This window comes from Amblyomma maculatum, chromosome 7, assembly GCF_055883805.1.
Source record: "Amblyomma maculatum isolate TAMU_Amacu chromosome 7, ASM5588380v1, whole genome shotgun sequence".
Classification (NCBI taxonomy): Eukaryota; Metazoa; Arthropoda; class Arachnida; order Ixodida; family Ixodidae; genus Amblyomma; species Amblyomma maculatum.
This window is the reverse complement of record NC_139350.1, coordinates 132,271,329-132,293,679: the sequence shown is the minus strand read 5'-3', so window position 1 is coordinate 132,293,679 and position 22,351 is coordinate 132,271,329. Positions and strand designations below refer to the sequence as shown.

Here is a 22,351-nt window from a genome sequence, read left to right as displayed (position 1 = left end):
ATTTCAGAGACCTACACCCAGGTTCCCGAGCATGCTATGCTGCTTCTGCACCGGCATTTGGATTTTGCAGAGAATCCATTTCCAGCTTTAGAGCTGCCTGTGACACAGAACTTTGGTGATGATGGGCCACCTCACAAAAATGGTTCTTCTATTAGCTGGGAACCGCGTGGTGACCAAGAACCGGCAGTAGGGCCCTCAGAGAAAAATGTATCCAATCTGTGGGTTCTGAAACCTGGTGGAGCGGAGCACTCCAGAGTTCTGCCCTCTGTGAAGCAGCCTGTTGTTGTTCTAAAACATTTGTGGAGGCAGGAGATTGAGAGTTACCACACTAACCCTTTCGGTGAAATGAACAGCCCATATTGTGACAACTATGGTTCGATTGAAACTGTGGAACATATCCAACTTGAGTGCACTGCGTACGCTGACGAGCGTGCAAACTATGAACATAGCATGCAGAAGCTCTCCCCAGTGCCTTTAACAATGAAGTGTTTTCGGTCCCTTAGCCTGCCCTAGGCAATAGAGACTCGCTGTGATAGCGCGTGTGCATGACGCGCCACTTGCTAACTGATAGCAGCAGCGGATAAGTAACCGCACTGGCTATATAAGCGCGTCAAAGAACGAATAAACGTCATTCCTTATCCTGCACCTGGTCTGGGCTGTTTCTTCGAATACGGCCAGCTCGGCTGCCGCCGCTACTACATTTACTGGTGACGAGGATGGGATCTGCGCGGCTGTCCACTTGTTTCGGCAACTGCTACTGAAGACTGCGATTTCCTGGCCGGCGCTGCAATGTCGAAGGTGGGAAAAATTGATTTCTTTGACGAAGGAAGCGAAAGCTTCGAGTCCTACCTGGAACGATTTGAGCTTTACGTGGAGGCAAACGATGTGGCTGAAGGCAAGAAACTAGCTGTGTTTCTGACGGTCGTGGGCCCTCGAGTGTATGAAGTTTTGAAGAACCTTTTAATATCCCGCTTTCCAGCCAGCAAAACGTATGACGAGGTCACTACCCTGCTAAAGAGCCACTACAGTCCCCGAAAGGTCGTGATAGCGGAAAGGTGCAGATTTAACCGTAGAGTACAACTCGAGCAGGAGACGGTAGCTGAATTTATGGTTCAGCTCAAAAACCTGGCCAGAAGCTGTGAGTTCGGCGAATTCCTGGACGAAGCGCTTAGAGACAGGCTAGTCGCCGGGCTACGCTGCGTTGACACTCAGCGTGAGTTGTTTGCAGCTGAAAAACTGACATTCGAAGAGGCGTGTAAAATCGCTCTAAATCGTGAGCTAGCCTCCGCCCAGACTCAACAAATAAAGTTAGAACAGCACCAAAGTATATTGCAAACGCAACCGAGGCTAGAAGTTGATCAGCTAGACCAAGGGCGCCGGGTAAAGAAACACGGTAGAAACAAGGCGGAACCCCTAGAATGCTTCCGTTGCGGGAAAAGGCATGCAGCCGAAAGGTGCCGGTATCGCAAGTACAAGTGCCATATCTGCGACGAGCAAGGTCACTTGAAAATAATGTGCAGACAGCAGGCGGTCAAAACGAAGGCACTGAACGCAATCGATAGTCCCGCAAATGAGTCTGAGGACGAGCAACAAATCTACAGTATGACAACGAGTACTTCTGCATACTATGTCACTGTTAAAATGGAAGGACGGGCCGTAAGAATGCAAATTGACACAGGGGCGTCAGTCACCGTCATGCCAAAATCTGTTTTTCGGCGCGAGTTTCCGCATTTGGCAGTGGAGGAAGCTACCGTTCCTTTAAGGACGTACACAGGGGAACTGGTGCCGGTCGTGGGATCGGCAAACGTGCAAGTCGAGTACGGTAATCAAACTGAGGTTATGCCGGTGCTGATAGTAGATGATGGTGGAAAAGAGTTGTCGTGTCTACTGGGTCGCAATTGGCTGAGTAAGCTTAAATTGAACTGGCAGGAAGTTAAAGCTTTGCAGCAAGATGATGCCGTACTTGACATAAAGAAGAAATTCGAACCCGTGTTTTCACCGCAAATGGGGCTGATAACGGGCTACAGGGCACAAGTCCTTTTGAAGCCGAACAGTAAACCAGTGTTTTGTAAGGCCCGTCCAGTGCCTTTTGCTTTGAGACAAGCTGTGTCCGAGGAACTTGACTTCTTGGAACGGACTGACGTATTAAAACGGGTCACTAGAAGCGATTGGGCGACACCTTTGGTAGTAGTACCAAAGGATGGAGGAGTAAAAGTACGGCTCTGTGGTGACTACAAGGTCACAGTAAACCCCGTATTGTTGAGTGAACATTACCCTCTCCCCGTGCCAGAGGATTTGTTCGCAACGTTGGCAGGCTCAAGGGTATTCTGCGTGCTAGACCTGGCTGCCACTTACCAGCAAGTGGAACTTGACGAAGACTCGAAGGCTGTTTTAACTGTAAACACACACCAAGGTCTTTACCAATTTCAGCAACTGCCCTACGGCATCGCAAGTGCTCCTGCCATATTCCAGTCGCTCATGGACTGTATTCTCAAAAATATTCCCCAAGTAGGATGTTACATTGATGATGTCATCATTGGCGGTTCGGGTATCACTGAATGTCGCCAAAAGCTAGAACAAGTGTTGAGACGATTACAGGATCACAATGTGACACTGCGCATGGAAAAATGCAAGTTCTTTTGCAGTGAAGTCCGCTACCTGGGTCACAAAATTTCAGCGGAAGGAATAAAGCCACTGCGGTCCAAAGTAAGGGCAATAACTGACGCACCTGAGCCCACAAATAGTACTGAGCTGAAATCATTCCTTGGAATGATAACCTTTTACTCAAAGTTCCTGCCAAACTTGGCAACAGTTGCTGCCCCGCTGTACGAGCTTCTGAAGAAAGGAAAACGTTGGGAATGGACAGACATGTGTGTTCAAGCATTTCAGAAAACAAAAAACTTGCTCACGGACAGTCCGGTACTATCTTACTACGATCCAAAGCAACCCTTGGCTATGAGCTTCTACGCGTCACAGTATGGGCTCGGCGCAGTTATTTTTCACATACTTCCAAATGGCATGGAAAAACCTGTTGCTTTTGCATCCAGGACGTTATCACAAGCGGAAAGGGGCTATGCCCACATCGAGCGAGAAGCGCTAGCGATAATCTTTGGCCTCAAAAAGTTTCATCGCTATCTATATGGGCGAACATTCACGTTCACTGATCATCAACCATTGCTAGGCATCTTGGGCTCGCAGAAGCCTGTTCCATCTTTGGCGGCGGCTCGAATGCAGAGATGGGCTTTGATCTTGGCTTCTTATCGTTACGACTTGAGATATCGGAAAGGATCTCAAATGCAAGTCGCAGATGCGCTCTCCAGACTGCCTGTTGCAGGGGGAACCAATGTAGATCAGACATATACACTAGCCGTTTTCCAAACTATGCCACTGACGGCCAATGATATTGCCAAAGCGAGCAAGTATGACCGTACGCTCAGCAAGGTATACCGATATACATTGGAAGGATGGCCAGCACAAGTGCAAGATGCCGAACTTGTGCCATACTATAGCAAACGCTCGGAGTTATCTCTCGAAGCAGGTTGCATCACGTGGGGGAACAGAGTTATCGTGCCCACAAAGTTGCAGGACTCTGTGTTAGGACTGTTGCACGAGGAACACCCTGGGGCGTCACGCATGAAGATGCTCGCACGCAGCCTGCTATGGTGGCCAGGGTTAGACTCGGACATCGAAAAAACTGTAAAACGCTGCAGCATTTGCCAAGCAATGCAAAATACTGTTGCCCGTGCTCCACTCGAGCCATGGCCGTTTCCCGCCCGCTGCTGGCAGCGAGTACATGTAGATTTTTTTTAGTTTGAAAAAACGACATTTCTCCTGTGTGTCGACTCGTTTTCAATGTGGCTCGAAGTGTTCCCTATGTCCTCCACTACCGCCGCAAAGACCATCGAGTGCTTGCGAAGTCTGTTTGCTGCTTACGCATTCCCTGAACAACTGGTTTCTGATAATGGCCCACAGTTTTCATCGCAGGAATTCCAGGACTTCCTCGATACATGTGGCATCCGACGCACGTACAGCCCGCCATACCATCCGGAGTCCAACGGGGCAGCCGAAAGGGCAGTTCAAACGGTCAAGAAGAGCCTTCGCAAGCAGCTCCTCCACGACAGCAAGGGAGTTAACAGCAGATCGCTGCGGGAGAGACTGGATCACTTCTTGCTGGCGTATCGGACAACACCTAACACGGTCACAGGCAAGTCTCCCGCAGAACTGTTCCTGAAGCGAACGCCGCGCACAAAACTTTCATTACTAAAGCTGTCGTTTCGTGATGACATGGAGAAAAAGCAAGAAGTAGTAAAAAGGCAGCTTGATCAACGAAGATCGATTTTCCGTTCATTTAGGGAGGGCGACTTCGTATACGTGAAAACAGTCAGGAAAGAGAAGGTGTCATGGACGGAAGGGCGTATAGTACGGCAAATCAGCCCTGTGACCTACATTGTAGAAATGAAGAACGTCGTCCGGCATGTTCATATTGATCATTTGCGTTCGCGAAGTTGTTTCCGACATGCAGGGTTGGAGACCGAGGCGATGGGTCCTAGATTACCCAGGACCAAGGACTCCGCACGCCATCAGGAGGCCTTCGCTGAACCCCAACAGGCGCATCATGAGGTGGACATGCCTGCCCTGGGGATACCCAGCACGGATGAAGATGGCTTCACCGCACGCCAGCAGGTGCATCCTGAGGTGGGCACGCCTGCACCTCCCCTTCTCGAAGATGCTACAAATCGGAACCCACCACCACTGGAAGAGCAGGAAACGTTACCTCCAGCTGCCGACATCGGGGATCCTCGGACGCAAGCCGAAACTCATTCAGAGTCTCGAACACCTCTGCGCAGAAGTCAGCGCACCCGAAAACCACCTGACCGGTACACTTCTCATGATTTCCGTCATTGAAACCAAGGATTAAAGACAATGATTTGGGGGAGAAGGAAGAATGTGATAGCGCGTGTGCATGACGCGCCACTTGCTAACTGATAGCAGCAGCGGATAAGTAACCGTGCTGGCTATATAAGCGCGTCAAAGAACGAATAAACGTCATTCCTTATCCTGCACCTGGTCTGGGCTGTTTCTTCGAATACGGCCAGCTCGGCTGCCGTCGCTACTACACTCGCGACAAACTTTTTATTCACATATTTGAAAGACATTGGACTCCCTGACAAACTCTAAATTCAACTCGCATCTTTCCCTCAGGCCTTTGCAAGCTGTGAACTCTATAAGCACATTTGTCGGATCATGCATTTCCTTATTTGGTTTTAAATCATTACTCCACGAAGCAACTTAACACGTATTTAATGGCCGTGTCTTATCTCCCCCTTCAATTCTATTATTTCCCTCACCATTCTTTTTCACTCTTTCCCTCCCAAATTCTCCTTCCTACACAGAGTAGCATGCCAGCGAAATCTAAACGCTGGCAAAATTCTTTTTTTCTCTCTCTCTCTAGATATATGCTGAAGATGGGTATAGAAAAGAAAGTAAAGTACCTCAAAACGTTTATCACTGGGTTGTTACTGTATGATAAAAATTATTGTGCACGTAGCGACAGACGGCACCTTTCATTTCTTTAACAGGTTTCTGGCTGATCAACAATCAGAGCTCTTCACAGCAAATGGCTGTGGAGATGTGGAGATGCAGAGATGCAGACCACATTTCAGCAGAACTTGCGAATCCTTGCGTCAAGGCGTTGTTTCCCAAGGTGGTGGTGTAAATTTTCAGTCTTATATGGAACACTACATAAATGTTTTGAACACATTTATTTGCTAACATTAATTAGTTATAGTAGTTATAGCTTAAACATAGTGAAAAAAATTTGAAACATGAAATGTAACATTGTAACATTATATTATAATTATTACATAATAAACAATGTCTCAACATATATAATAAAAAATGCTATTTGGTGCTGCCTGGAAAACTTCACTCTGCGAGCTGATTTCCATGATTACCAGTACGAAAACATTAAAGGGGCTCTACAGAGCTAGCCAATATAGCTTTGGTATGCGTAGTATGCGAAAGAATGCCACTGCGATTATCATCCAGCAAGAGTCTAAATTCACAAGACTGCTTCAAGATTCGCTGGGTGGCAACAGTCACACCTTAATGATTGCCTGCATTAGCCCAGCAGACAGCAACATGGAGGAGACCCTGAACACTCTGCGCTATGCAAGCAGGGCAAGAAATATCAAGAACAAGCCCGTCGTAAACTTTGATCCAACACACGCTGAAGTTGTTCTCCTTACCAAACAGCTCCAGGAAGCGATGACTGAGCTTGCAAGGTGCAAACTAGTTCAGAGTGAAAAAGGAGTTGTATCATCCGTTCGAGATGACGGCGGCAAGTCAAAGGTCTTGGAAGTGGAACTCTCGCACAAAAGGCAGCTGGAAGCTGAAAACCAGCGCTTGAAAATAAAACTTTAAGAGGTGCTGAACAAGCTGAGTGAAACGTCTATGCATTGACGACATAAAAGAACTTCAATAAAACGTTCTTGATGTTGGCGCCATTGCCATTCCCCTAAAAGGGGCTTAAGAGAATGTAGCGTGTTTTCTCACCTAGTTCTTGGCTTCCTGTGCACCGCCTTTATGCAATCCCTGTGGATTATGTTCTCATGTTTTACATCTATCAATATGGCTTGTTCAGCACATGAATGTGATCTCTATTGCCCTTACTCCCAGCAAGACTGGGAATTCAGCAGAATATACTGGTGCAAAGAAGGTCGGCAGTGGCGCGAGAGGAGCCTTCGCTCTATGCCAGTCATTAAATTCATCGTTCACCCTGTCGCCACGTTTTGCCGTCTCTTTGCTTTTCTCCACGTAACGGTTTGGTTGAAGGTGCGGCGTGCGTCATCCCCACCCTCGCCTTGGAGAATCAATGTCATCTGTAAGTCGGGAACATCGACCTAGGGCCCAGGAACATCACCGAGCAGCTTAGCCCCCGCCCTTCCAGCCCAGACCCGACCAACTACCATCGCCCAGCCTCCATCCCGGATCTGAAGATTTCCCCGCTACTTCGTCACCTGCATCCACCTGGAGCTTCGTTCTGGCCGCCGTTTGACCCCGGCCACCATCGTCATGACTCAAGAGGGCCACTCCGCTATTCCGGCTTCTACCAACTCGACTCCAGCTCCCCTTGGCACTTGGACTGTCAGTAGCCGTCAGCGCAACCAGCAGATGTTCGCCGGTCTCCGCGGCGACGACGCTGATGACTGGCTTAACAGCTACGACCGGGTCAGTGCTTTCAACCGGTGGGACGATTCTCTTAAACTAATTGATGTGTCCTTTTATTTGACGGATGTGGCCAAAACGTGGTTCCTAAATCATGAATCGACGATTCCAGACTGGGCTACCTTTAAACAAAAGTTATGCCAGATTTTCTGCGCTCCTACTGTTCGCATGGAGTCCGCCAAGAAGAAGCTAGAAGCCCGACTTCAGCGGTCAAATGAGACCTATACCTCTTATATAAAAGATGCTCTTGCGCTTTGTCCGTGCATAAATGACACCATGCCAGAGGCCGAGCGGGTTCGGCACGTCCTTAAAGGTATTGGGCCACTCGTCTATAACGCCCTGGCCGTGCAGAACCCTACCACAATTGACGCCATCATATCGACGAGTCAACGCCTTGACGAACTACAGTCAATGTGCCTGCAGCCTGATCCCACTTCATTTGGTTTCACTGCCGACGCTGACCTCCGTGCGCTTATTCGCGGGTTAATTCCTGAAGAGCTCTCAGCTCAAGGTAATTTGTGCCGCCCTGCATCTGAGCCACATCCTTCAAGTACCGGCCTGCGTAGCATTGTCAAAGAAGAGCTGGCCTCAATGACCTATTCCCCCCAACATCGGTTGCTCCTACCATCTGTCCGGTGCCAACGTACGCCTAGGTCACGTCCTTGCCACCTGCAGTTGGAGCACCTACGCCACCGGCGCCTACCACTGCTCATGTCGCTGCATTGGCACCACCTGCCACGGCGCCGACATACCACCCCAACTGGCACCCAGCCTGCCCTGTTATTACTGCGGGTACAGAGGCCATATTTCCCGCTTCTGTCGTCGCAGGCTCCAGAATGAACGCTGCGGCTACGACTCATTTGAAGCAGACTACCCTCCTCGCTTTTCCGGCTCTAACCACCGTTCATTCCCTGATTATCCCGGACGTTCATCACCGCAGCCAGAAAGCCCCGCTCCGCCTGCTGGTTACAGGCCTTCAAGACGCCGTTCTCCTTCGCCTTTTCGCGGCTCAACCTCACCTCTCCGTCAAGCTTCTCTGACGACCCCCCGCCTGTCGGAAAACTGAACACTGCAGTTTTAGGAGGGAAAACTGCACTCTTAGGCCATCCCAAAAATCCTCCGGAACGTCCCTGGAATATTATTTTAGTGCGGGTTGAAGGTTTATCTGTTGAGGCTTTGATTGACACGGGCGCCGCTGTTTCTATGATACACACTGACCTGTGCTCCCGCTTGCAAAAAGTGAAAATGCCTTATGATGGACCTGAACTCCGTGGAGCTAATGGTGCAATAATTCGGCCTTTTGCTAAGTGTACTGTGCGAGTTTTTGTTGATGGTGTCTGCCACCATGTACAATTTGCCATGATGTCACCATGCGCTCACGCAATTATTTTAGGCTGAGCTTTTCTGTCTGCCGCATCAGCCAGCATTTCGTGTCGCGACAGGGTCATTTACATGAACGAGAGCGATCAGTCTTCTGAACCTCCCGAGCCCCGTGATCGCCTGCTTGCCGCTACTAACTCAGTGTTGCCCCCTGGATGCGAACAACTTGTCGCGCTTACTTCTACTGACATTGATAACGGAGATGTGATAATCGTGCCTTCTGATCGCCATCTGACCCGTGGAATCGTGCTACCACCAAGTCTTGTTCGGTTTGAGCATGGCACAGCGCTTGTCGCTGCTTCGAACACTTCCCCAGAGCCCATTGTGCTGACTAAAGGGACATGTTTTCCTTGTGCCCTGGACATTCACCCAGTGTCCCTCACCACCCGTACCGCCCCCTCTTCCTCACCAGCAGCTTTTTCCAATGCTTCTCTCTGTGTTCTCTTTGGCACCATCAATCCTGACCTTCCTGCCACTCACCGCAAAGCTTTGCAGGAATTACTTCGAAAACACCAAGCCTCCTTTGATGTCACTTCTCCGACCTTGGGCCGAACGTCTTCTGCACAGCATTGCATTATTACAGAAGGTACTTCTATTGTTAGTCGCCGCCCTTACAGTGTTTCCTTATCAGAACGTAAAATCATAGAAGATATTGTGAATGATATGCTCCGACGAGACATTATTCGGCCCTCAGCTAGCCCCTGGTCATCTCCGGTCGTCTTGGTCAAAAAAAAGGATGGGTCCGTGCACTTCTGCATTGATTACCGTGCACTTAACAAAGTCACTCGCAAAGATGTTTATCCTATGACACGAATTGACGACTCCCTCGACTGTCTTCAGAGCACCGAATATTTCTCCACTTTGGATTTGCGTTTCGGTTACTGGCATATACCGATGCACGAAGCTGACAAAGAAAAAAACCGCATTCGCTACTCCCGATGGGCTTTACGAATTCAATGTCATGCCTTTTGGACTTTGTAATGCCTCCGCTACGTTTGAGCGCATGATTCACACTGTTTTTAGAGGACTTAAATGGAAAGCATGCTTGTGCTACCTCGACGACATAGTTATTTTCTCTGCGACTTTTTCAGATCATTTATGCCGCCTTGATCAAATATTAACGTGCCTGGCATCCGCCGATCTCCAGCTGAACACAAAAAGGTGTAATTTCACCAAGAAAGAAATCAAGATCCTTCGTCAACGGTAAAAGTCAAAGGAGTCTTACTCAAACGGCTGCATCGTGATAACTGTGTTCTGAAGTGGTCAACTGTTGGTGCTGGGAGTAGCGACATTTTGTGGCCCAACCAGAGTATACAAGGTCCTCCCCAGACGGCATAGCAGCCCCTGCCTTCCTGACGAGACACAGCTACTGACAGCAGGCTAAGGCAGCGGCGGGAAAAAAAGGACTCATCGACTGCACGCACGCGCACTACCCCCGGCTTCTCAGCACGTGCCGAGATCATCGATCACGGGATACCTGCGCAACTGGGGGCGTTTCCGACGCGTATAAAAACTGCACGGACACCGACGGACCACACTTCAGAGCGGGCTGGTGGCCGTTGTGCAAGGACTGCTAACCTTCCGCTCTTGCGCATCGCAGGCCTTCCTGACGAGACACAGCTACTGACAGCAGGCTAAGGCAGCGGCGGGAAAAAAAGGACTCATCGACTGCACGCACGCGCACTACCCCCGGCTTCTCAGCACGTGCCGAGATCATCGATCACGGGATACCTGCGCAACTGGGGGCGTTTCCGACGCGTATAAAAACTGCACGGACACCGACGGACCACACTTCAGAGCGGGCTGGTGGCCGTTGTGCAAGGACTGCTAACCTTCCGCTCTTGCGCATCGCAGGTGGGCTATTGAGACATTTTGTCATGATATACCTATTTTCGTAGCTACCAGTCTGCTCTGAACGAGGTCTAAAATTTGTAATTTATTCCTTGTTTGCATCGTCTTGTCAAACCGAATTTCCACACTATGGATGAGTTAAAGGATTTTGCAAGATCCATGTCTGAAAAGACACCAAATTCCATTAAGGAACTAGCCAAACTATTCATTGAACTGACAGCGAAGTTTATTGAAGCCGTAGGCGGGCTTAGGACTGACGTTATGGCTATGAAAGAATCAGTTGAGTACAACAGTGACAGCTTCGATGAGTTCAAGAGCGAAATTCGGAATCTACGCCAAGAGCTCACGGAGCTGAAGAAACGGAGTCAAGATAGCGAAGGAGACTGTCAGTTGCTAAGGAATGACCTGGGGAACCTTAAAAAGGAGCTTGTTGAATTGAAGCAATATGGTAGGCGCAACAACATTGAACTAAAAGGAGTACCAGAGACAGAGAATGAGAGCATAGATGACACAGTCCAGAAGGTGGCCAAGTGCCTGAAAGTAGAGCTCTCTGCTTCTGATATAGATGTCGCGCATCGAGTTCCAACTAAAAGATCAGGGCTGCCAAATATAGTCGTGAAGTTCAACTCAAGGTGTGTGAGGGACAAATTCTTTCAAGCAGCAAAGAAAAACCGGTTGAACACCAGGATGCTTGGTTTTGAGGAAAACGACCCAATTTTTGTGAATGACCACCTCTGCCCTGAAAATAAGATCCTGCTAGGCAAGGCCATCCAACTGAAAAAAGAAAAAGGCTGGAAATTTGCCTGGGTCTCTAATGGTAAAATCATGGCGAGGAAAGCAGACAACTCGAAAGTCGTACATGTGACATGTGAAGATGATCTTGCGAAAATTGTCTAGTAGCTGATTCCTAGCCACGGCTACCCCAGGGCAGAGATATGGCATTCATGACGAATGACAACAGTAGCTTGCACATATTCCACAGCAATATACGTAGTATAAGAAGGAACTTAAATTCGCTTCTTGCTTATCTTTGTCAGCACAAAAAACACTACGATGTCATTGCAATATCAGAAACTTGGCTCCAAAAAGGTGAAGATGTTGTTATTCCTGATTATCTCACAATTTCTTATCCGCGTGATTCCCTTTCACGTGGTGGTGGTGTAGCCCTTTTTGTTCACAACAGTCGCGCCTATTCAGCATTGCCCAACCTTTCTTGCAGCACACCAGATATTGAAGCATTATTTATCAGACTGGACAACTCTGTTATCGTAGGTGTCGTGTACCGGCCCCCTAATTCACCTGCAGCTTTATTTCTTCAAAAACTTGAATCTATATTCTTCACTCTAGTATCAGGACACAAGGGTCCGGTTGTAATTAGTGGGGACATTAACATAGACACCTGTCACGCAAACCATAGTGACTACACGTATCTACTGGAGTCCTTTAATTTTCAAAACTTGATCACTATTCCAACTAGAATTACAAGTACATCTGCAACGGTCATTGATCATGTTTTAACGAATATAGCCTCGGAAATTATTGCAGGGGTATACAGCCAACCCATTTCAGATCATCTGCCTACATATGTAACGGTCAGAAACATCCCCAAACCAAAATTAAAACACACCAAAGTAAGTTCGAGGATTGACTACGAATTACTGAGATCGAACATCCAGTCAATCGACACTAGTACCTTATACCACGATGACGTTGACACCGAATTCTCCAATCTAATTGACACTTTGACCCGCGCAAAAATTAACAGTAGTAGTAAAAAATCCGTTCGCTCATATAGGGCACCCGTATCGCCCTGGATGACGAGGCAGATTTTAGCAGTACTGCAGCAGAAGGACTTTTGGTATCACAAATGGAAACAGCATAAGGATAATAGCTATTACCTTGGTCAGTATAAAAAATTGCGCAATCAATCAGTGGCACTCATGCGTAAACGGAAAAAAGAATACTACACGCATTTAATCGAACAGAGCTCCGGTAACTCTAAAAAACTGTGGGAAATAGTGAACGGTGTTATAGGCAAACCACACAAACAGACGTTTCCTGACGTGGTTGATCAGAATGTTGTAAACAGCTTTAATTCATATTTTACTACCGTTGGAATTTCTTCAGGTACCAGTGTAAATGACACACATATAAATTCTTTCTTACCGAACCCACTCCCAAATTCCTTTTTTATGAATGACATTGAACTTAACGAAATTCATTCAACGTTGGTATCTATGGATAGTAATAAAGCTGCAGGTATGGATGAAATTACAGTACGTATGTTAAAAGAAAACATCGATATCCTCGGTCCTATATTGTGCCATGTCCTCAACCACTCACTGCAAACCGCCAAATACCCAACGTCGCTAAAAACAGCCAGAGTTGCCCCGATATACAAGGACGGTGATCGCTCAAACCCTTCTAGTTATCGACCAATATCTGTGCTCAGTGCCATTAATATACTTTTCGAGAAAATCCTTGCAAACAGAATTAATAGATTTATAGAGAAATACAACATAATTTGCCAACAGCAACACGGTTTTCGGCCGAATCATTCAACGTCATCAGCTGTGCAGTCATTAGCCCAGATTATAAACAGTGCTTTAAATAATAACAAACTTGTGGCTGTAGTCTTTCTAGATTTAAAAAAGGCTTTTGATACGGTCGACCATTCCATCCTTCTGTACAAGCTAAAGCACTATGGTTTTAGGGAACGGATTTTCGAGTTGCTTTCAAGTTACTTTAATGAACGTCATCAGGTAGTTGTCATGAATAATGTCTCATCGTCACCACAACCTATACGTACAGGCGTGCCCCAAGGGTCTGTTCTGGGCCCAATGCTTTTTTCGGTATATGTTTCCGACCTCCCACGTGCCTTAAAATTCGGAGAAATGCTGATGTATGCAGATGACACCGCTATAATAATCACAGGCAATAGCATCGAGGAAATACAGGCTAAAACAAACGTCGATTTGGCAAACCTTTCTGAATGGTTTTTAGCTAACAAGCTTTCTGTTAATGTCAAGAAAACAAAATATACTATATTTCACTCTCGTAGCAAACAAGTAGATACCAACTCTTTTAGCATTAGCATTAACAACTCCGTACTAGAATATACACCTTATTTTAAATATCTTGGTGTAATCTTTGATAGGCATCTGCACTAGCAAAATCATGTATTAGCAGTGGGGGCGAAGGTGGCATCCGGGTGCTATAAACTACTGCAAGCACGTGACTTCTTTGACACCAATACACTGCTTATTTTATATTTCTCCTTTATCCACAGTCATCTCTCATACTGTCTGGAATCATGGGGGTGGACGTACGACAGCTATCTCGAGCCGATCAGAAAATTGCAGAAACGATCGTTACGAATCATAACACATTCTAAACTGGATCACCCCAGCAAACCATTATTCCGCGACCTACAGATACTACCCTTCGATTCACTGCGCCAGCTAAAAACAGCAACTGTAGTTAACAGCATCGTAAGATATAACCACCCCTTCCATATATCCCTTTTTCATGCATCATCACGTACTACCAGAAATGCAGTATTAGGAAACTTTAATCTACCGCCCACCCATAATGTGTATGGAGAACGACGGCTGTCTTTCATAGGTGCTAAAATATGGAACACTCTACCACAAGAAATAAAATACGCTCGAACTTTCGCGTCTACAGCTAAAACATATTTTCAGCGCATTCATTATATGTGATACTAATACTGTGCACCGTTGGCATCTGATATATTACTGTAATTTAGCACGCACGATGTTTTTCTCTTCTTTTTTTTTTTTTTCTTTTTTAAATGAAGCGATTGTTCATTGTTCTGCTTGTTTTTAGAATTTGTATTGATGTATACATCCTACTCCCCGCTGTTCCTGGTTTGTATTGTGCACGTGACGAAGTGTCTGCATCATTGTATCTCATTTCTTGGACCCATAACTAGCCTATGGCTACGGGTCCAAACAGTGTTGGACATATCTTTATTGTATTTTTCAAGAAAAATAAAGAAAAAGAAAGAAAAAAGAAAGAAAGATCCTGGGCCACCTCGTCAGCCGCGATGGCATTCGACCCAACCCTGACAAGCATGCTGCAGCTTTGAACTTTGCACGCCCTCAGCGGACTAAGAAACTATGCAGTTTCCTTGGCCTGTCTTCGTACTTTCGCCGTTTCATTCGCAATTTCGCTACCATTGCTGCACCGCTCCACCGCCTCCTTACCGACCGTACTACTTTCAATTGGTCCGAAGAATCTTTCCAAACCCTAAAGAATGCCCTCACTTTGGACCCTGTTCTCGCTCACTTTGACGACACTGCTGCCACCATTCTCCACACCGATGCCAGCAGCCTCGGTATCGGCGCCATACTTCTGCAACATGATACCGCTTCTCGGGAAAAGGTAATTGCGTTTGCCAGTCGAACTCTAACACCAGTGAAACGCAACTACACCATCACTGAGCAAGAGTGCCTCGGCGTCGTTTGGGCAGTTCAGAAATTCCGCCCCTACCTCTACGGCCGCCATTTCACGATCGTTACCGATCACCACGCTCTGTGCTGGTTATCAACCCTCAAAAATTTGACTGGATGCCTGGGCCGTTGGATTCTGCGTTTGCAGGAATACCACTTCAATGTCATATTCAAATCGGGTCGCAAACATCGAGATGCCGATGCTCTTTCCCGTTTCCCGCTCCCAGAATCACCACCTAGTGCTTCTTTGCACCTTCCTGCGTGCACCCTCGACGTCCCAATGCCGTCCAGAGCCCCAAACATCACCTGTGCTACTCCTGCCGCTGCTCCAGATCGCTATGCCATTACTTCACACCAGCGAGCAGATCCCTACTGTCTTTCCCTAATCAACCTTCTCAGCGGTGCTTCTCACCCTCCTACCGCTAAGATGCGCAAGCAACCAAAAGTTCAAAGTTGACAACGATGTGCTCTCCCATTATATTTATTGCTCTGAAGGCACCCGTTGGGTCCCCGTCATTCCGAGAGCGCTTCGCACCCATATCCTGGCGGCTTTCCACGATGATGCTACAGCCGGTCACTTAGGCTTTCATAAAACTTACCACCACGTGAAAACCCATTTCTTCTGGCCAGGCCTCACCTCAAGTGTGGCAAAATACGTCACCTCTTGTCTGCCATGTCAGCGCCGCAAATGGCCCACTTCTCCTCCTGCTGGCCTACTACAGCCGCTACCTTGCCCTGCTACTCCTTTTGCCGTTGTTGGCATAGACTTAAACGGGCCAGTTCCATTGTCCGCACGAGGTAATCGCTGGATCGTCACCGCCGTTGACCACCTAACACGCTACGCTGAGACCGCTGCCCTGTCTAATGGCTCAGCACATGAGGTCGCGACCTTCTTTTTGGAATCGCTCGTACTGCGCCAAGGGGCCCCTCAAGTGCTTCTCAGCAATCGTGGTCGGACATTTCTGTCGACGATTGTAGCCGAAGTTATTGAGGCCTCAACCACACATCACAAATTGACCTCCAGCTATCACCCGCAGACCAATGGGTTGACTGAGCGGTTCCACCGCACGCTTTCTGACATGTTGTCTATGTACGTCGGCCAGGACCACTGAAACTGGGACGTAATACTTCCTTTTGTGACGTTTGCCTACAATACGGCTGTACAGCAGACCACAGGTTACACCGTTTTTCCTCGTTTACGTCCGTTCTCCCGCTACCTTTCTTGACGCCTCTTTCCTTTCTACACATGCCAGTTCCTCATCCTCGCTTCCTGACCAGTTCCTTTCCACAGTGGCCAAATCTCGCCGGCTTCCTCGCGTCAACACGGAAGCTAGCCAAGAAGACCGCAAGTGCCGCTATGATGCAACCCATCGCCAAGTTTCGTTCCATCCCGGGGACGAGGTTACTTTGGACCCTATTACGCACTCCTGGCCTTTGTGACAAGTTACAGCACTGTTACATTGGTTCTTACACAGTTCTTGCAAAAACCTCCCCGGTCAACTATCGCGTCTCTCCTGCTTACCCTCCCCAGGACTGTCGTTACCGTGGCACTTAAGTTGTCCACATTTCACGTATGAAACCTTTAATTCGGCGCAATCCTGCAGACTAATTGCGGCCAGGCTGACCGCTTCAACTGCGCAGGTGAAATAGTGTGAGCACTGTGTGGCGCTTCATCTTCCACATGGCTGAACGTGCTGCTTCATCTTCATCCTGCTCCCTCTTGCAGATACCCATCGTCATCGCGGAGTGTGTTTAGCTGCAGTGTGCGACCAAGGCTTCAGGTCTGCAATAAAGCTTGATTCCCCAAGTCCGACCTTCGCGTTACCTTACAATATATATATTTATCTGCAATATATTTTGGCTGCTGAGATTGCATATCTTTCAATTAAACATGCAGACTAAAATTAAAACTGCTGAAAAAATTTAATTCTATCTTCACTGATGCCCCGCAGCCTAATGGTCATGAAGATCGTCGCGAATCCAAATCAAGTCCGAATCGCGGCCGCGCCGAGAGCCAGTCCTGCCAAACCGCGTGTAGGCGGCAGTCGGGGCAAATTTTTCACATGCATGGAGAAGTTTATTTCCTTCCTCCATGGGTCACGTGTGTTTCCCTTATTCTAGCATAGTTTTCTTGTGGTCACCGTGTTCTTGCTGCTGTGTTGCATTGCGACTTCATAAGAATTCAGCTGAAATGACAGAGGCCTGCACAGAGGATAACATCAGTGGTGAGTGATTTCTAACTTACTTTGTTGAGCTGTGACACGTGTTGGCTGGCACGTAGCCAGTATTGCATATATGCATGTGTTACCCATGCCCTTCATAATAGTTTGGTAAAGTGCTACATTCATTGTATGATGAAGATGGTGAAGTGTTTGCTAAGCGAAGTGTCGATCCGGCAACGACGTCAAATAATAGCAGAGGCTGTTAATGACGTACTAGAAAATTGTTCGGCAGATGTCAGTCCTGATAATGGTCGTGACAGCAGACTCTGCGCAACAGGAGCAGAACTGGATCAGGACGTGTTTTCACTGCATAAAGTAATTTTATCCGCTTTATCAGCGGCAGCGGAGGATACAGATGAAAGCCGCAGTTCTCAGCTGTCGAATTTTGACACCGCTAGCAGTGTCTCTGACATAGGTAGTGCAACGTCAGAGTTGTCGCGGATGTTTGGCAATGACGAGTTGATGGAGTATGAAGATAGGATGACAGCTGAGTCTGGTGCCGCTACTCAGTGTATAGAGGACTTGCGTGTATGGGCTATTAATAGTCAAGTGCCTGCTTCACACCTTAATTTTCTGCTTAAAGTGCTGAAGCCATACCATCCAAAGTTACCCACGGATGCTAGAACGTTACTAAAATGCAGAGGCATACTAATCCAGCGTGGATGGCCAATGGTCATTACCACTACTTTGGAATTTCTTTAGTGCAAGTGTATGTTTATTTTCCTTTATCTATCCGTTATTCATATTTTTGAGCAGTACCAACAGCCTGCACTTAAAGGTCGCACTTCATGTGAGGGCATACCAGTTCTTTTTCATTCTGCTGGAAGATCGCGTAAATCCAGCTGTATTGAAAGCAAAAAAAAAACAGCTTATTTTCTCACTTGAAACTGATGCTGCTGCATCATGCCTAGTAGTTTTGTCTATGCCCTCTTCTTTCTAATTATACAGACTCCTATAACCAACATTAATGTGACTGTGCAATGGTTGTACCAAGGGTAAGAAAGGTGAAATATTGATTGGTATTCAATTGCACTTCATCATCAGCCTGGCTACACTCACTGCAGGGGGAAGGCCTCTTCCATATTCCTCCAATTAACTCTGTCCTGTGCTAGCTGCATCCATTTTACCTCTCTGCCCATTATCATTCCACAAAAGTTTGTGATTTAGCTTACATAGCACAGGCAGATTAGCCCGGTAGTAACTTTGCCTTTCAAATTGTGCACAGCAGTGAGGCATAGACCACAGGCTGGTTCTGCCCTCTTCGTTTGGTTCCATTTTTTTGGCCGTCTACTATAGCACAATTGAGTAAAAACAGAGTGATGTGCTCTCACTTCCAGCCAGCTGTGCCTTCATCTACAAACATCCTTGTGGTTTTAGGCAAGTCAGTGGCCATCCCCACAGCTCACACCAGTAGGTCCACTTGTCGTAAGGCAGGATTTGAGTGAGACAGCTGCACTGGCCACTGCTGTGAGGTGGGGGAATGGGAAATATTGTTTGCAAATTATTCGCTTACATTTGTACACTTAAATGACATGAAAGGACAATGTTTTTATGTATTAATACATATTTAGTCACTTTCAGAATGGTTTGTGGCACAGGCCTTTAGGATATGCACATGGTGCCAGGGAAGGGCAGTTTTTTCTCTATTTTGGTTTGAGGCAACCAATTGGACATAATGTTTTGTACAGAGCTGTCCCTGTCTGCTTAGCTTAGCAATTTGTTTTTTTTTTCAGGGATGCAGCTTCACTTGTGACATGATTTGGAAGAGACCCTCATCGTGATGAGCTGGAGGCTACCAGGGCACAAGCATTTCTAGACCTGCTAAATTGTTCAGTCAGATGCTGGCAACAGTTGTTTGTAGTTTTCCAGTGGAATGGTGCACGTCCAAAGAAGGGAAGGATTAAACTAGTTGTAATGACTCTACTGTTCATGATAAGTCTGCTTGTTTCTGAATACCAAACTAGGTTGTACTCCTACTTTGTATATTTGTGTCAAGTTTCTGCACAAAATAGGGCTACAATGTGCTATAGTGTTTGTGTAAATAGTTTACTGAAGTGTTTTATATTTTTAAATGTAAGTTGAGGGGTGGGGGTGCATTTTCATGCTATGCTAGGCTAATGTGCCCAGTAACTGTTCAAAACATTATCTCTGGTTCTTGTTCCTGAGTAGCCTGTGTGTTGTTTTGTAGCTTTGTTGCGAGTTACTTAATAAAGCAATTAAATAAAATAAATCTTGTCTGTGAAATGTAGGCCCATGTGGCACATTTTTCAACCTATACTAATGTGCCTCGGTAAATGTTGAGTATGTTATATATCTGCTTCCTTTTTCTGAATTGGCAGTACTGCTGTTTTATATTTTGTTGCAAGTTTCTGCAATTAATAATTTACTAAGTGCACATTTGTAAAACTCAAATTGAGGGATATGCACATTTTAAAGCTAAGCTGATGTGCTTAGTAACTGTTGACATTATTTGTGCTTCCTGTTCTTGAGTAGCCAAATCGGCTGTGTGCTAGTCTGTATGATTGTTGCAAGTTTCTCCATAAAACGATTGACAAGACTGCTTCAAGATTCGCTGGGTGGCAACAGTCACACCTTAATGATTGCCTGCATTAGCCCAGCAGACAGCAACATGGAGGAGACCCTGAACACTCTGCGCTATGCAAGCAGGGCAAGAAATATCAAGAACAAGCCCGTCGTAAACTTTGATCCAACACACGCTGAAGTTGTTCTCCTTACCAAACAGCTCCAGGAAGCGATGACTGAGCTTGCAAGGTGCAAACTAGTTCAGAGTGAAAAAGGAGTTGTATCATCCGTTCGAGATGACGGCGGCAAGTCAAAGGTCTTGGAAGTGGAACTCTCGCGCAAAAGGCAGCTGAAAGCTGAAAACCAGCGCTTGAAAATGAAACTTCAAGAGGTGCTGAACCAGCTGAGTGAAAAGTCTCAACGCCTCAACCTCAACGAGCTCAGCAATAGTAAAATTAAGGAACCTTTCGTGAATTTGTCAGAACAAACAGACAAACACCTGGCCGGCGCTGAGGAAGATCACCCAGCAAGCCTCCTGAATGACCTACAAAGCGCTTTTTCGGAATTCACGGGTGAGAAACCTTCAGGTGATGATGGCCAATACATGAATACCACCAGAGACGAAATTGCTGCCGATGAAGAAGGGACAGCTGGCCAGCAATCTTACGAACGCCGCGGTGCGAGTAGTTGCGCATTGTTGCAACCAGGCGGCGTAATGACCTGACACTGAAAGAGCAGCTGGAAGACCTCAACCGGAGGCTACAAGCCAGGGAATATTTCGCAAGCAAAATGCACATGAGCGAGCAGAGGCTCGATGTAATGAAGGCCCAATACGAGCAGGTGTATTTCAGAACTACAGGTTTGGGCTGATGCTGGTGAACACCTCCGGCAAAGCACTCCCTCACCAAAACAGGAGTTGGCCACCCTGGTGCAGTAATTGGCCGTCAACCTCAACGAGCTCAGCAATCGTAAAATTAAGGAACCTTTCGTGAATTTGTCAGAGCAAACAGACAAACACCTGGCCGGCGCTGAGGAAGATCACCCAGCAAGCCTCCTGAATGACCTACAAAGCGCTTTTTCGGAATTCACGGGTGAGAAACCTTCAGGTGATGATGGCCAATACATGAATACCACCAGAGACGAAATTGCTGCCGATGAAGAAGGGACAGCTGGCCAGCAATCTTACGAACGCCGCGGTGCGAGTAGTTGCGCATTGTTGCAACCAGGCGGCGTAATGACCTGACACTGAAAGAGCAGCTGGAAGACCTCAACCGGAGGCTACAAGCCAGGGAATATTTCGCAAGCAAAATGCACATGAGCGAGCAGAGGCTCGATGTAATGAAGGCCCAATATGAGCAGGTGTATTTCAGAACTACAGGTTTGGGCTGATGCTGGTGAATACCTCCGGCAAAGCACTCCCTCACCAAAACAGGAGTTGGCCACCCTGGTGCAGTAATTGGCCGTCAACCTCAACGAGCTCAGCAATCGTAAAATTAAGGAACCTTTCGTGAATTTGTCAGAGCAAACAGACAAACACCTGGCCGGCGCTGAGGAAGATCACCCAGCAAGCCTCCTGAATGACCTACAAAGCGCTTTTTCGGAATTCACGGGTGAGAAACCTTCAGGTGATGATGGCCAATACATGAATACCACCAGAGACGAAATTGCTGCCGATGAAGAAGGGACAGCTGGCCAGCAATCTTACGAACGCCGCGGTGCGAGTAGTTGCGCATTGTTGCAACCAGGCGGCGTAATGACCCGACACTGAAAGAGCAGCTGGAAGACCTCAACCGGAGGCTACAAGCCAGGGAATATTTCGCAAGAAAAATGCACATGAGCGAGCAGAGGCTCGATGTAATGAAGGCCCAATACGAGCAGGTGTATTTCAGAACTACAGGTTTGGGCTGATGCTGGTGAACACCTCCGGCAAAGCACTCCCTCACCAAAACAGGAGTTGGCCACCCTGGTGCAGTACTTGGCCGTCAACCTCAACGAGCTCAGCAATCGTTAAATTAAGGAACCTTTCGTGAATTTGTCAGAGCAAACAGACAAACACCTGGCCGGCGCTGAGGAAGATCACCCAGCAAGCCTCCTGAATGACCTACAAAGCGCTTTTTCGGAATTCACGGGTGAGAAACCTTCAGGTGATGATGGCCAATACATGAATACCACCAGAGACGAAATTGCTACCGATGAAGAAGGGACAGCTGGCCAGCAATCTTACGAACGCCGCGGTGCGAGTAGTTGCGCATTGTTGCAACCAGGCGGCGTAATGTCCTGACACTGAAAGAGCAGCTGGAAGACCTCAACCGAAGGCTACAAGCCAGGGAATATTTCGCAAGCAAAATGCACATGAGCGAGCAGAGGCTCGATGTAATGAAGGCCCAATACGAGCAGGTGTATTTCAGAACTACAGGTTTGGGCTGATGCTGGTGAACACCTCCGGCAAAGCACTCCCTCACCAAAACAGGAGTTGGCCACCCTGGTGCAGTAATTGGCCACAACCTCCTAAGATAAGCTCCATAAAACCCCGGCCCTAAGTCACCAGTGGCTGCGGAACAACTGACCACGGCAGTTGTTCCGTGGTCACTGGACAGGCCGCCATTAGAAACTGACCCTGGCAATGTTTAATGCTAGAACCCTAGCTAGTGTAGCTAGTTTAGCAGTGCTGTT

At 47.3% G+C, this 22,351-nt stretch overlaps 1 protein-coding gene across 1 annotated transcript; it reads left to right on the top strand.

Moving 5' to 3' along the window:
- Window positions 1–626: 626 nt before the first annotated feature.
- LOC146184758 (uncharacterized) lies at window positions 627–21,689 on the top strand. Its single transcript, XM_084608618.1, has 5 exons — window positions 627–1,906; window positions 2,291–2,397; window positions 3,985–4,204; window positions 4,523–4,695; window positions 21,630–21,689. The coding sequence occupies exons 1-5, from the start codon at window positions 790–792 to the stop codon at window positions 21,687–21,689; spliced, it is 1,677 nt and encodes a 558-aa protein (XP_084464744.1). The 5' UTR covers window positions 627–789.
- Window positions 21,690–22,351: the final 662 nt, after the last annotated feature.